The sequence below is a fragment of the Camelus dromedarius genome, chromosome 2 (assembly GCF_036321535.1).
Source record: "Camelus dromedarius isolate mCamDro1 chromosome 2, mCamDro1.pat, whole genome shotgun sequence".
Lineage (NCBI taxonomy): Eukaryota > Metazoa > Chordata > Mammalia > Artiodactyla > Camelidae > Camelus > Camelus dromedarius.
Window position 1 is genome coordinate 51,387,269 of NC_087437.1, and position 13,671 is coordinate 51,400,939.

Below are 13,671 nucleotides of genomic sequence, written 5' to 3' on the forward strand. Positions count from 1 at the left end.
TCATCACACTCCCAAGCCACCCCCTTTTGTGTGTGCTCGCTCAAATTACTAGTCTTGTTTACTCACCCCTCTTTTCTCTTTCTTCCTGTGGATTTGTAGGGCAGTCCAACATCATCTTCTACAATGTACATTCACTTAATTGAAAACTTTTACTGAGTTGCTGTCTTCTTTTCCTTCTCCAGTCTAAATTTTCGAAAATTCTTTAAAATTGGTTTTCGCTCTGGTAGAGGGAAGAAATGACAGACTCCTCAGACAGACTCCTCAGAGAGGAGGGCGCCTGAGTGCCACGGGTCAAGCTGCAACCGCCACGTGGAAACATCAAACCCCAGCCTTTTCAACTCCAAATCCCGACATGCAACGCGGCCACGGGTGGGAACAACTTTTGCAGAAACGTTGTGGGACCCAGCAAATGGTGGAATTCGGACTGTTCTCATGCAGAAGAGTGTAATGCCTTGCTGGAAAGTCCGCATGGTCGCTCACTTTCACAAACCTGGCTAACCCGCTGCAAGCTCTGTCTCTTTCCCCAGAAGGTGCTGTGCCTCTCAAGACTCAGCCCTTTGCTCTCCAAGTCCCTTCTGCCTGGAAAGCTTGCGGTTTACCTCCAGTCCTACTCAACTTTATAGTGTTCTTGGATCCACCCCTATTTCCACCCTGGATTAAGACACAAAGTAGAGCTTCAATAAATGCTGATAGGCCAAAAGGATAAACGAAGATATAAAATAGTATAAATTCTTATCCACACACAACTTGGCAGAAAGGTTGTGGAGCTATGACGTCATACAGATCGGGTTCCAATACCAGTTCTTCCACTTACTAGCTGGGTGAACTTCACCCCAGTGAGAGTTAAAGAAATGCCTATTGAACGAATGAATAAGACGTTCCAGCAGAGATGTGTGACTAATTAAAAGAGATAATGCTTGTATCGTTCCTGGCCACAATCAGCATTCAGCAGAATTACTACTCTCCTTGTTCCACGTTCTCTATTATCTAGACTGCGAGTGCCCTGAGGGAAAGGAATGTCTGACTCCCCAAGGTGCCGAGGTGAAGAGAATGAAGACGGAGGACCACAACGTTTAACGTGCTTGAGGCGGGGAAGATTATATATCCAGAAAGGATCTCGCCGCTTCGTAGAGACCACAAGTCTCTTTATCCCACAAGAGTCTGAGCTTGCTCACGTACAAATGACGGCTGGCTATACTTGCAGATGGAGTCTGCAATCCATAGGACGCCATCACCCAGGCGCCTCGACAGGCCATCACCCCAGGCTGCTGGGTTAGCACGCCCAGCTCTTTCCTGCTCACACCTCAGGCGCTCAGGGGAGACGCATGCGCACTCCTCTCTCCTCGGCTCCACCCGCCCTCCCTTCGCTAGTCTTTCGCGTTTCGAGTGCTGGGCCTTTTTGTCCACTACCGCGTGCGGTGTCAGTTTCCGTGCGGAAGTGGTGGTCGTGAGAGAAGAAGATGGCGGCTACTGTGGTAGCGCCGCCTGTTGCGGTGGCCGCCCGCGCCAGCAAGCGCAGCGGCAGCGGACCGGGAGGCGGCGGCGGTGGGGCAGCCAGAGGGGCGGAGGAGGAACCACCGCCGCCCCTACAAGCAGTTCTGGTGGCGGACAGCTTCGACCGCCGCTTCTTCCCCATCTCCAAGGACCAGCCTCGGGTGAGCGCCGCGCGCGAGAGCTGCCAGAGGGCCCAGAGGTGGCGAGGCTTCAGCAAGTTATCCTTTCGATTGTCTAGTGCAGCGGGCTCTGGAAGCACTTGTGTGCACTCCGTTTCCCAGAAATCAGGTTTAACTGGTTGGGAGGAAGGCGGAGAGACCGTCTAAAGCCCCGATGACTGCCTGGCCCAGTGAGTGAGTGGCAGATTTGGGAACTCGTAGTGCTGTCCACCTCAGGTTAAGGATTCCTGCAGAGGGCGAATGTAGAAGCGGTGCCTGTGAGAAGCCTTCACACAGTGATTCAGTGCCCCAGGCGGAGGCTGCGCTGTTTTTCTGTAGAGGAAAGAGATCCTTAGGTAAAAGGGAATGTCATTTCCTATTGCCTCCAAAAGGGAGGTCATGTGCCTAAAAAAAGAGCAAACTGGTCTGATCCTATAGTAACAGCTGTTTTGGATCTTGAACAGTGTGCTTTTTTTCTTTCCAGGTTTTAATGACAGCTAGTGCCATCTGTCAAAAGGAGAACAGAACGGGTTTAGTGGCTGGTTGCCAATATCCACTGTATTGTCTAGACACTGGGGAATTGGACTGAGCTAGTCCTAGGGATTGCTGGGTCATTCAGTAGTCCCCAGTTCAAAAGAAAGGGATTTGTATTCGGTTCAGGAAAAATCCTCTTTGACTCCCTGCTCCCCAAAATAGTCTAATGGCTCTTTATTTTGGACAAGTGATTGGGATGACTCTTAGAAAGGGATCAAGGAAGGAAATTTTATAGGAAAAAAGGTTTTATGGTACTTAACTTTCTGAAGATTTGATTGATTTCTAGTGTTCTTTTTTCTCAGGGGTAGTCTGCTGTACTTGTAGTAGCTCTGTGTCTGATGCTAAGCAAGTAGATTCCATGCTTACTATATCCAAACTGCAACAGATTAGACTCTGATGTTTAGAGCATGCCATGAACATTAAAGGTAGGAGCCTGGATTACTTTTAAATAGGAAAGATAAAGTAAAATTTGTGTGTGAAAACACTGAGAGACGAGTGAAAACTGTAACTGAAATGGGAGAAAGAATGGTACCCAGAGTACCCTCATGGACTCAAGACTTCAAACTGTTCTTCATCTCCTCCCCTCCAGGTCCTCTTGCCCCTGGCCAATGTGGCACTAATTGACTACACTCTGGAATTTCTGACTGCCACAGGTGTACAGGAAACCTTTGTCTTTTGTTGCTGGAAGGCTGCTCAAATCAAGGACCATTTGTTGTAAGGCTCTGCAACTTTTCTTTCCATGTTTTACCTTTTTTTTTTTTTTTCCAGTTTCCTTAGGATGGATGTAACTAAATAAAGGGAAATTGTGAGGGAGAAAAGTGTCCATTTGGATCCCATCATAAGATCTAAGGGCATTCTCTTCACTTAGGTGAGCAGCTGGCACTGTGACAAAGATTAAAGAAAAACATTTTGCTTTTTTCTGAATTTTACTTGCAAAGTTTGGTCCCACTGGGTTTTCCTTTTTATTTAGTGGCTCCAATATGCAAGTAACAAGAGTAACATCCTTATTTTTCCACTGAGCTTCTAAATATTGAGCTCTTCCTCATCTTTGTAGTCCCAGTGCCTAGCTTAGTACCAAGCAAATAGTAAACACTTAACAAATGTTTGGTGAAGTCATTTTGAAAAAGAATGACTCTCAGCGTTTATGGAAGTTTGGGAAATAGAGTCTAGGATATTAGCATGATCTTCATCAGACAGTTCCTAAATTTAGTATGAGCTTTGAAAGGAGAAGAGTAACATGAAAAGTGTATTCCCAAGATACTTTGTAACCCAAGTCTCAGCAGGATTTTTAGTTCAAATCCATGTTTGGGGTCAGGGTATGGAGAGGAAGTAACCATGTTTCTCTAACCCATAAAACAAGACTGAGAACAGACTATGCTGAAACCATTCATTACAGTTCATAAATCTCTTTGAAGTCAAGGACGCTGGCAGGAACCCAAAAAAAGCCAAAGCAAAGGAGTGCGAATGTGGGAGAAATAGGGAAGCTCTACATGATCTTTATGCTTGATTTACTCATCCCCCTCACCCCTCTTCCTTTAGGAAATCCAAGTGGTGCCGCCCTACATCCCTCAATGTAGTTCGAATAATTACATCAGAGCTATATAGATCACTGGGGGATGTTCTCCGTGACGTTGATGCCAAGGCCTTGGTGCGCTCTGACTTCCTTCTGGTGTATGGGGATGTCATCTCAAACATCAATATTACCAGAGCCCTGGAAGAACACAGGTCAGGATGGGGAAATGGTAGAGACAAGGTTTGGGACCAGCAGAGCCCTAAGACTGCTTTATTGCAGCTCTCTCCCTCCTATCCTTTATAGGTTGAGGCGGAAGCTAGAAAAAAATGTATCTGTGATGACAATGATCTTCAAGGAGTCATCCCCTAGCCACCCAGCTCGTTGCCCCGAGGACAACGTGGTAGTGGCTGTAGATAGTGCCACAAACCGGGTTCTCCATTTCCAGAAGACTCAAGGCCTCCGACGTTTTTCTTTTCCCCTGGTATGCAGGTATCTGGGGTCCTTGAGGTGGGAAGGTGACAGTCTTCAGCAGGAAAGACGACTTAAAGTCCTTGTAACTTCTCCCCACAGAGCTTATTCCGGGGCAGTGGAGATGGAGTGGAGATTCGCTATGATTTACTGGATTGTCATATCAGCATCTGCTCTCCTCAGGTGAGCTCTTTAGGGCCAAGGCTGCACATCCAAAGAGTAGAACTCTGAGGGTGTATGATCACCTTCTTAGAAAGCCAGGGTGTATTTCTTCGCCCTCATACTCTTATCTGTTCTACAGCAAGTAGGTACAATCATCTTGACCCCAATATTTCATTAGCAGCCTTTTTGGGATTCTAGCCCATGTCCTGCTGTCATAGTGTCTGATAGGTCTCTGGGGGCCTTATCTTTGCTCCCAGAGAATAGCACTTAACCTTGGCCCCCTCTGACTTCCCCCAACAGGTGGCTCAACTCTTCACAGACAACTTTGACTACCAAACCCGAGATGACTTTGTGCGAGGCCTGTTAGTGAATGAGGAGGTAAGAAAAGGCTCCCAATTCCTCTTTAGAAGAGGGCTATGATTTTATCTCATGCTGGTAACTTTTGGTCCCCTTTTATTTTTTATTGACCCTTAGGAGGGAAAAAAAGAGCTGGAGGGGAGAGGGAAGCGGTACACAAAGTCTCAGGCCATTTGGCTCTGACATTGAGAGGCAGTGGGGAACTTAAGAAGGTTAGAAAAGCATTATACCTGGAGATGTTCTTCCTCTCCTGCTTACTTGTATGACATCCCTTTTCTCATCCCATTCAGATCTTAGGAAACCAGATCCACATGCACGTGACAACTAAGGAATATGGTGCCCGGGTCTCTAACCTACACATGTATGCTGCTGTCTGTGCTGATGTCATCCGCCGATGGGTCTACCCTCTCACCCCAGAGATGAACTTCACTGACAGTGCAGCCCAAAGCTGCACTCACTCTCGGCACAACATCTACCGGGGGCCTGAGGTCAGCCTGGGCCATGGCAGCATCTTGGAGGAAAATGTGCTCCTGGGCTCTGGCACTGTCATTGGCAGCAATTGCTCCATCACCAACAGTGTCATTGGCCCCGGCTGTCACATTGGTGAGCACAGGTTGGGAAGTCAAACTGGCAATCAGAGGAGCAGGAACCTGGGGGCCCCAGGTCTCCAGAAAAGGATACAGAGGGATGGTCCCTAAGAATAAGGAACTAGAGTACCTGCCTTAATAAAGGAGGAGACAGGGATGTAAAGACAGTGATACTTTAATTTGTGGCCTGTGAGCCTGTTATTGGATGACTCTTCACATTCCAGGGTACTCTGTATTTCACATTCAGAACTAAGTGGTTAATTAACATGCAATAATAACATCTGTTTAGTGCATTGCAGTTTACAAGGGGCTTTTGCATGCATTATTCCATTTAATCTTCACAGAAGCCTTGTGAGGTAGGTATTATTTATCTCCAGTTCATAGATAAGTAAAAAGCCTGAAAGAGGTTCTCAGCCAAGGTCATAGCTAATAAGAGACAGTGCTGGGACTTGAATCTGAGTATTATGATTGTAGTTCTAGTGTTCTTTTTACTCTTAGTAAGTCACTGTGGTTGTAACAATGTGATGCTTCTAATGGAACTGCCTCTTTAAAAGAACAATAAGATTCTAATTCTAAAATGTACAAGAAAGGGTGGAATAATTTGGTTCTACTCTGAGACATGAATGTGATTCTAATTAGTTTCTTGAGTTCAAGGGGTCCCCAGAAATTTTGACGGTTCTCAGGTTAAGGTATGTAGTCTGTAATTGCTATAAACATGGTGGAGGGTAGTCAGGCTGAGCAGTGTTCTAGCCTCAGGCCTGAGCTTAAAGGAGGAGAAGGTGTTTCTGGTTAATTGAGCATGGAGTAGTAGAGCTCTGTGTAGTAGCGGTGCTGGTGTCAGTCAGCCCCATCCTCCATGAATGGCCCTGGGCTGTAGTCAGAGCCCTGAGTGACCAGGAATCCTTCCTTTCTGTCCTGAGCCAGGTGATAATGTGGTACTGGACCGGGCGTTCCTGTGGCAGGGCGTTCGTGTGGCTGCTGCAGCACAGATCCATCAGTCTCTGCTCTGTGACAATGCTGAGGTCAAAGAAAATGTTATATTGAAGCCACGCTGTGTCCTCACTTCCCAGGTAAGACCTGCTCCACACTGCGCACAGGCCCCGAGCTGAGCCAGAAAGGGCATTACATCCATCCAGTCCACTCTGAATTGAGAGTCCAAATCCAGTGGTTTCATTTGTCTTCTACTTCTACTAAAGTCACTCTCGTTATCAGGTTGTACTTTTCCCCAGCACACTAATGGATCTGTGCCACCCACTCCTTTTGTCTCCTCCAGGTGGTAGTGGGCCCAAGTATCACGCTGCCTGAGGGCTCAGTGATCTCTCTGCACCCTCCAGATGCGGAGGACGATGAGGATGATGGTCAGTTCAGTGATGATTCTGGAACTGACCAAGAAAAGGAGAAAGTGAAGCTGAAAGGTGTGAGGCTCAGCAGGTGTGGGGCATCTGTGTGTCTCTCTGCCCCATAGAAAAATGAGTGTTTCCTCCTAAGGGATTGGTGCTTCTGCTGGGCCTTTGCTAAAGATCAGTGCCTTTTCCAGGTTACAATCCAGCAGAAGTTGGAGTTGCAGGCCAGGGCTACCTCTGGAAAGCTGCGGACATGAACAAGGAGGAAGAGGAGGAACTACGGCAGAATCTGTGGGGTGAGCTAGCCCTGATTCCTGCCACTCCTGCCCTTCTAGGTCAAAATACCTTGAAGGAGATTGACCACTTCAGAATCAGACTACTGGTTAATTACTTTATTCATGAAGACAGAGCAGATACATTGCTCTCTGTCAATGGCTCTTTCCTTATTTTTCTTTTTTCTCACTCTTATGGATTCTCAGGACTCAAAATCAACATGGAAGAAGAGAGTGAAACTGAAAGTGAGCATAGTATGGATTCTGAGGAACTAGACAGCCGGGCAGGCTCCCCACAGATGGATGACATCAAAGGTGAGTGGCCAGGGGAGCAGTGTCTGGACAAGAGAGGAAGACATCCAGTTTGATTTCATATAAAGTCAGGACTGGATGACTTAAAGCATCACTGGCCCATGAACTTATTCTTGCTTTCATTTTAGTGTTCCAGAATGAAGTCCTGGGAACACTTCAGCGGGGCAAGGAGGAGAACATTTCCTGTGACAATCTAGTCCTAGAGATCAACTCTCTCAAGTAAGAGCAGCCCCTCCCTATTCTCTTCTCCTTGGGGTAATCCCAGGCAGGTAGAGTTTCTCTCCTGTTAACTTGCCCAAGTGGGAACCTTTCTTTCCCTCAGCACCCCAATTGGACAAAACCAGTAGCATGTGGAGCAAGGAGAACGTTAGTTTCTAGCCTCAGCATGGACTTCCCCCTTCCAAAACCCTCCCCTTCCCTGTTCCATCTGACTTCATCTCCCCAGGTATCCTGCCAAAGTCATAGTCCTACAGTATGCTGAAAGGGCCAGTGAAGGCCCTAGTGTCACCCCAATCTCCCCACAGGTATGCCTACAACATAAGCCTAAAGGAGGTGATGCAGGTACTGAGCCACGTGATCCTGGAGTTCCCCCTGCAACAAATGGATTCCCCACTTGACCCAAATCGCTACTGTGCCCTGCTGATTCCTGTAAGCAAAGATTGGGGCTGGGTACAGGGGGTTGGGTGGAGACAGATACACATCCTTGCTGGACTTGACTTTAAAGGAAATCAGAAGTAGAGGGTCCTATTGTAGGATATATGTTACGTGTGGTTCCTTTCTCCTTGCCTCTGGACACAGATTGGGTTCTAGAGCTGGTTTGGGTGGTCCAGGGGAGTCAAACTGGATTCAGTACTGAGTGACCTTTGAGACCCCAGCATTGAGACCATACTAGACCCCAAAGATATACCCAGAATAGACCTGGACTGTCATGGTTTCTGAGTGAAATGATTTGACCCAGGATGAGATAAACCTTTAGGATGGGAACATATTTTGAGGCAGCCTGCAGCATCTGAACCCCTTCACCCTCCCTGGGAAGTCTTCTCCTTTTCCCCAATCCTGACTGCCAACAACTTGCAAGTCCCTCTGACATAATTCCACAGAGCCTGTATCATCTGTATCATCTCTCTCTTGTCTTGAAAGACCCAGGTTATCAATATTGGTTTTCTTTGCTGTCCAGGTATAGGTGCATGCTCAGGAATACATTGCAGTTTTCCCCTTCCTTCCACAGCTGCTCAAGGCCTGGAGCCCTGTTTTTAGGAACTACGTGAAGCGTGCAGCTGATCATTTGGAAGCATTGGCAGCCATAGAGGACTTCTTCCTGGAGCACGAAGCTCTTATTACTTCCTCGGCCAAGGTGAATACCAGTTCGAGCCTCATAGTCCTGCATTTGCTTTGGAACAGACCTTGGTGACCTCCATGGAGACACAGAACAGGCTGACGTGAATCCGTGTGGAGTTTGGTTAACTGCATCATCCACCCCTAGTGTTGTGCTTATTGCTGGTATAGTACAGCTTGGAGCCAGGCTAGGAAGGCAGCTGTTTGGAGGTTGCCCTCAGAATGCGCAAAGCACTACCCAGCAATAGTTCCAGAAGTTAGACCTGTCCCAGTATCAGAGTGGTACTTATTCTTGTCCATTTTGGAGGAGGCTGCTCAGTGTGTAGAAGAGGGCTGAAGGCTTGGTAGAAAGAGGGGCTAAGATCTTGTCTCCTCTTCCTCTATTATCCATTCTATCTTGCTGGGCCCTGCAAGGCTCCTGAGATCTCTGCTGGCCTTTTGCAGGTACTGATGGCTTTTTACCAGCTGGAGATCCTGGCTGAGGAAACAATCCTGAGCTGGTTCAGCCAAAGGGACATAACTGACAAGGGCCGGCAGTTGCGCAAAAACCAGCAGGTGAGTCAAGCTGCCCTCCTCTCACTGCAGTGGTTGTCTGGTTCCCTGGCTCCTGGCCCTAGACTCCAGGGTGGCTGGTCCCTGGGACTCTGGTTGTTAGAGCTGTTTGTCTGCTAAGGAGAACAGGGGAGGGTTATGTGCCCCTCCCTCAGCTCTCCACTATGCTTCCTTACAGCTGCAGAGGTTCATCCAGTGGCTAAAAGAGGCAGAAGAAGAGTCATCTGAAGATGACTGAAGTTACACTGCCTGCTCCTGTGGGTGTGGTTGATTGCCCTCCTGGTTTCTGGGCCAGGGCAAGTGAGAGGCCAGTTGCAGAGGGATGAGTGCCACCATGAGCTGAGACTTAAAGGAGCAGAGGCTGGAACTACAGTATTCTTCCCACCGCCAGCAACCATGTGCCTGCCATCCATACTGGGGAGTTGGGATGAGGGAAGTTGGGCTGGGTAACAGCTCTGTCTAAGGAGGAGCTAGGCAGGCCCTGCAGTTAGAGGAAGGCCAGAGGAACAGCTCTGTGCTCTGGTTTCCCCACAGGAAACAGCGGAGAGCAGCTGGCCCTCTCTGATGCCTGTATTTGTTGATATTAAAAAACAGAGAGAGGTATACTTGGTTTCTCTCCAACTCTGACTGATCAGCCCTTGAAGTAGATGACCACAGACTTCTGAAACCTCTTTGACAAGGTAGCCTTTCCTTAACACCTGGTGGAGAGGAAGAAGAGGGGTGTTGTGGCCACTAGGTGGTACTGTGGTGCCTCGCTAATTGACCATCGCCAAGGTTCATGGTACTGGTAGGTTTTCTAGCCTTTCTGGACCAATTTGAAGTCCTGGAGTGGTGTGCCTGAACCTATTTACATAAGAGAGTCCTAGTCCAAACTCTCAGGAGGTGATAATGCTGAGCATATGTAAGGCCCATTAACACCTGCCAGTCTTTCACGTGCTTTATCCAGTGCTTTGTCCAGTTGATCCGGTACTACTGTCAGGAAAGCTGGGCTACTTTTCATCTTAAAAACAAGGAAATTTGTTCAAGGTCTTATGACTCTTGGAGGGTAAAGCTAAGAACTTGAGCCTCACAATCCAGAATTTTTTTGCTTCAGCATACAGTGAAGGGAAATTTTTTGCAGAGGCAAATACAACCCCAAGCCAGCAATGGTTATCCTAAGAACAGAGGAATATCGTGCGAAATAAGCTTTCCCCTAATATTAAGAGTGTTTGCTGTATGACAGGCATTTTGCTAAATACTTTTCATGTGTTACTGTAATTAACCTTCACATCAGCCCTGTGAAGTAAGTCTTACCCCATTTTCAGGTGAGGAGCCTGAAGTTCACAGAGGTCCCGTAATTGGTAATTGATAGCGCAAGGATTTGTTATTGGACTGTAGAGCTACGGTTTGTCATCATCCTATATTGTCTCTTTTAACCTCAACCATGAGACATGCCCTTCTATCTTATCTTTTTGAGCTTGTTCTTACCTTCCTATAATAACCCTTACTGTGTTAACACTTCAACTGTGGCAGATGTCTCTGGTACAAGTGGCCCTTCTGGACATCACAGAGAAAACGGTTGCCTTTCTTCATTTCAGTTAGGTGGAAAGGAGTAAGCTGAGGAAGAGGACACTGAACTGTACTCAGGGGTGTGAAGGGGCATTACTCAGTATTTCTAAAGAGGAAAAAATGAGCTGGCCAAGATTTAGCTTAATTTACTTTTCTCATTCAGTAAATCTCAGTTTCTCCTTTGTCAGTTGACCTACTGCCTAGAGAGCATATGAAGGTTATGGCATGGACCTAACAGGCACAGTTAAATACAAATAATTATAGAATACCTCTAATTTATACCTAATGAGTGGCAGAGATCAGAAGTGGCTTATAGAACTTTTTAGGAGGAAGATACTCCTTCTAGTTGGGGTGATTGGGGAAGGCTTACAGGAGTGTAACACTTGAGTGGCCTAAAAAAATAGAAAGGGTAGAAGGGAACATTAAAAGCAAAGCAAAGGGTGTCCTTTTAAATATGGCAGGTTAAACACATGGACTTTTTACTCCTTCCAAAACCCTGTTCGAATGCCAGCAAAGGAATTCTTCAAAAAAGGCATGTCACTCAATGATAAGGAAAACAATAAGTGACAATAATGAATGAGAAACATGAACATTTAGGGGGAAAAAATTAAGGGTGAATGTTGACTTAGCAGAGCAGAATGAGATGGGCTCTACCTGCTGAGGTGGTTATTAACAAGAAGCAAGCCAGTGTGCCCTTCTGAACCTGGAAAAGGCTCAATAGAAGTGCGTAAGGATTGGAGCTGCGAACCAGGGGTGGGATAGAGGGAAATCAGATGAAGGTCTGTATGAGAAAGAGCCCCCCAGGTACCCACTTTATCCAATCCAGCTGAGTTTAGTCTCTGGAGAAATGGTGGAGAGGAAATTCTCAAAGAAATACTTATGAAGGTTTCTAAACCAGAAAGTCATGAGTTTCTAGACTGACAGCTTGTTAGTGCCCAGCGTAGTGAGTAAAATAGCACCATGAAATTTCAGATCCTCAGGGAAGATGTAAACTATTAGGACCTCCAGACTAAATAGACATGGTGGGGATGGGAGTGAGAAACTAGATTGAAAAGGAAAGGTGAAGTGAAAGTATATGAGTGGTAAAGCTCTGAATATCAGCACACACCAGCTGGTCCCCCTGGCAAAAACAAACTAATTGAAGAAAAAAGGCCTACAAATACTTAAGTTTTTGTTTCCTTTAAAAAAAAAAAAAGCCCAACTTTCCCCCACTGATCACCCTACAGTGAAGACTATAGGTAATAAGCCTTGTACATGGACAGAGCTTCCTATCAGCTTTTTTTGGTATCTCACTCTTAAATATAAACAGACTGTTAAGGGCCACTAGACACTTGAAACTTCCAACATGAAAGGCAGGGACCAAAATGAACAGAAAATTAAAACCAAGGAAACTGACAAAGCAGGGAGCTTCTTGAAAACCTGGGGCAGAGGGTGGGCTCTAATTCTCAAAACTCAGGGAAGATACTGTGTCTGAATAAAATGCTATAAAAAGGAGGAGTTGGAGAACAAGAGCTCTTAGAAATTAAGTAAACATTTTTTTCCTACTGAGAACTAGAGGACTACAGAGCCAAATAGGAGGGAGACTGTATATCCATCCTTAGGTACTTACTGAATTTTGGATTGTGAGTATTTTACCTATACAATTGGTTAGGGGAGAGGTTGGAAATAATGTTAAGAAAATCTTGCAAAAAGGTGAAATCATTTTTAAAAAGGAAATGGATGATGAGGGGAAAAAAGGATCAATCCAGAAGGTCCAACATCTGACAGGAGTTGCAGAAAGAACAGGAAAAACAGTCATGATGTTATTAAATAAGTCAAGAAAATGTTGAATTTCCAGATGGGAAGGGCTCACCAAACACCTAGCACAGTAAATAAGCACAGTAAATGAGGCATATCACCAAGAAATTTCAGAACCTCCAGGGATAAAAATAACTTCCTAAAGACTTCCAATGAGTTTAAAATAAGTTGTGTACAAATGCTTAGAAAAAGTAAAGAGATAACACTGACCACTTGACAGCAACACTGGAAGTTAGAAGACAATGGAGTGATTCCTTCAAAATTCTGAAGGAAAATTACTTTCAACTCAGAATCATACTTTCATCTTTTCAAGTTCCCCCTCAGATTTTGATTTCCCATGCTTTCAAGGGACACTACCAGGGGATGTGCTTTACTAAAGCAAAGGAGTAAAGTATCCAGGAAACCGATCCAACACAGAGGAGAGGTAAAGGGAATTCTGAGAATGATGTAGAGAAGTCCCAGGATGACATCTGTTCACAGGCTGAGATAGTCAGCAGCACAGACCAGAACAATGGAATGGAAGGCTCCAGGATAGAAAACGGTTGGATTATCTAGTACATTGGACTGAATGAGTAAAACATGTACTGAGAAAACTTAGATTATGTGGAAAGTCTTAATGATAAGTACACTATATAAAAAACAAAAGCAAATGAAAAAGCAAGGCAGTGATGAATGCTGGAGAAAAAGTTGTAAAGGAAGCATTTATTCATAATCAAAATATCAATACTAAGTACTGTATTATTTTAACCAAAAAGCGTGATTTTGTAAATTAAAGAGGTTAGGGGGAGATGGGAGAAAGATAAATCCATCAATCAAAATTGGAAATAAATAAACAATGTCCAGAATGCATAAATTAAGAAATAGGAGCTACAGGGTGGAAGGAAACATCCGTGGGGCCACGAGCTGGGTGCATTTAGTAACTCTACCCCACGTCCCTTGTGAAAGTCTGAGACTAGGGCCAAAAGCGGCCCCAACAGGGCCCTCCCTGAGCTTATGTAAGGTAAGTTCCCAGAGCAGGAACCTCTGGGGCTAGGGCAGAGGGGACAGGAGATGCCGTGTACCCGCCCTTGGGGAGGGTCCTAGCAGATGACCGCTTAACCTGTGCTTGGAACAGACTCGTGGCCTACGAAGTGAGTTCAATGGCAGAGTTGAGGTACCCTACATGGGGGCATTATAACGCAATTCAGACTACTTTCCCCCACCCCCTCCTCAGGGAAAAAAAATAGTATGAGCTAAAAA

At 45.9% G+C, this 13,671-nt stretch overlaps 1 protein-coding gene across 1 annotated transcript; it reads left to right on the forward strand.

Annotated features, from left to right (window-relative positions):
* Positions 1–1,433: 1,433 nt before the first annotated feature.
* Positions 1,434–9,690, forward strand: EIF2B5 (eukaryotic translation initiation factor 2B subunit epsilon). Its single transcript, XM_010976204.3, has 16 exons — positions 1,434–1,655; positions 2,776–2,900; positions 3,726–3,911; positions 4,003–4,180; positions 4,270–4,350; positions 4,630–4,707; positions 4,977–5,289; positions 6,198–6,343; positions 6,547–6,688; positions 6,811–6,912; positions 7,096–7,203; positions 7,329–7,419; positions 7,725–7,848; positions 8,429–8,554; positions 8,980–9,090; positions 9,266–9,690. Exons 1-16 carry the CDS (start codon positions 1,461–1,463, stop codon positions 9,323–9,325), a joined length of 2,166 nt encoding a protein of 721 aa, XP_010974506.1. The 5' UTR covers positions 1,434–1,460; the 3' UTR covers positions 9,326–9,690.
* The last annotated feature ends 3,981 nt before the right edge of the window (positions 9,691–13,671 follow it).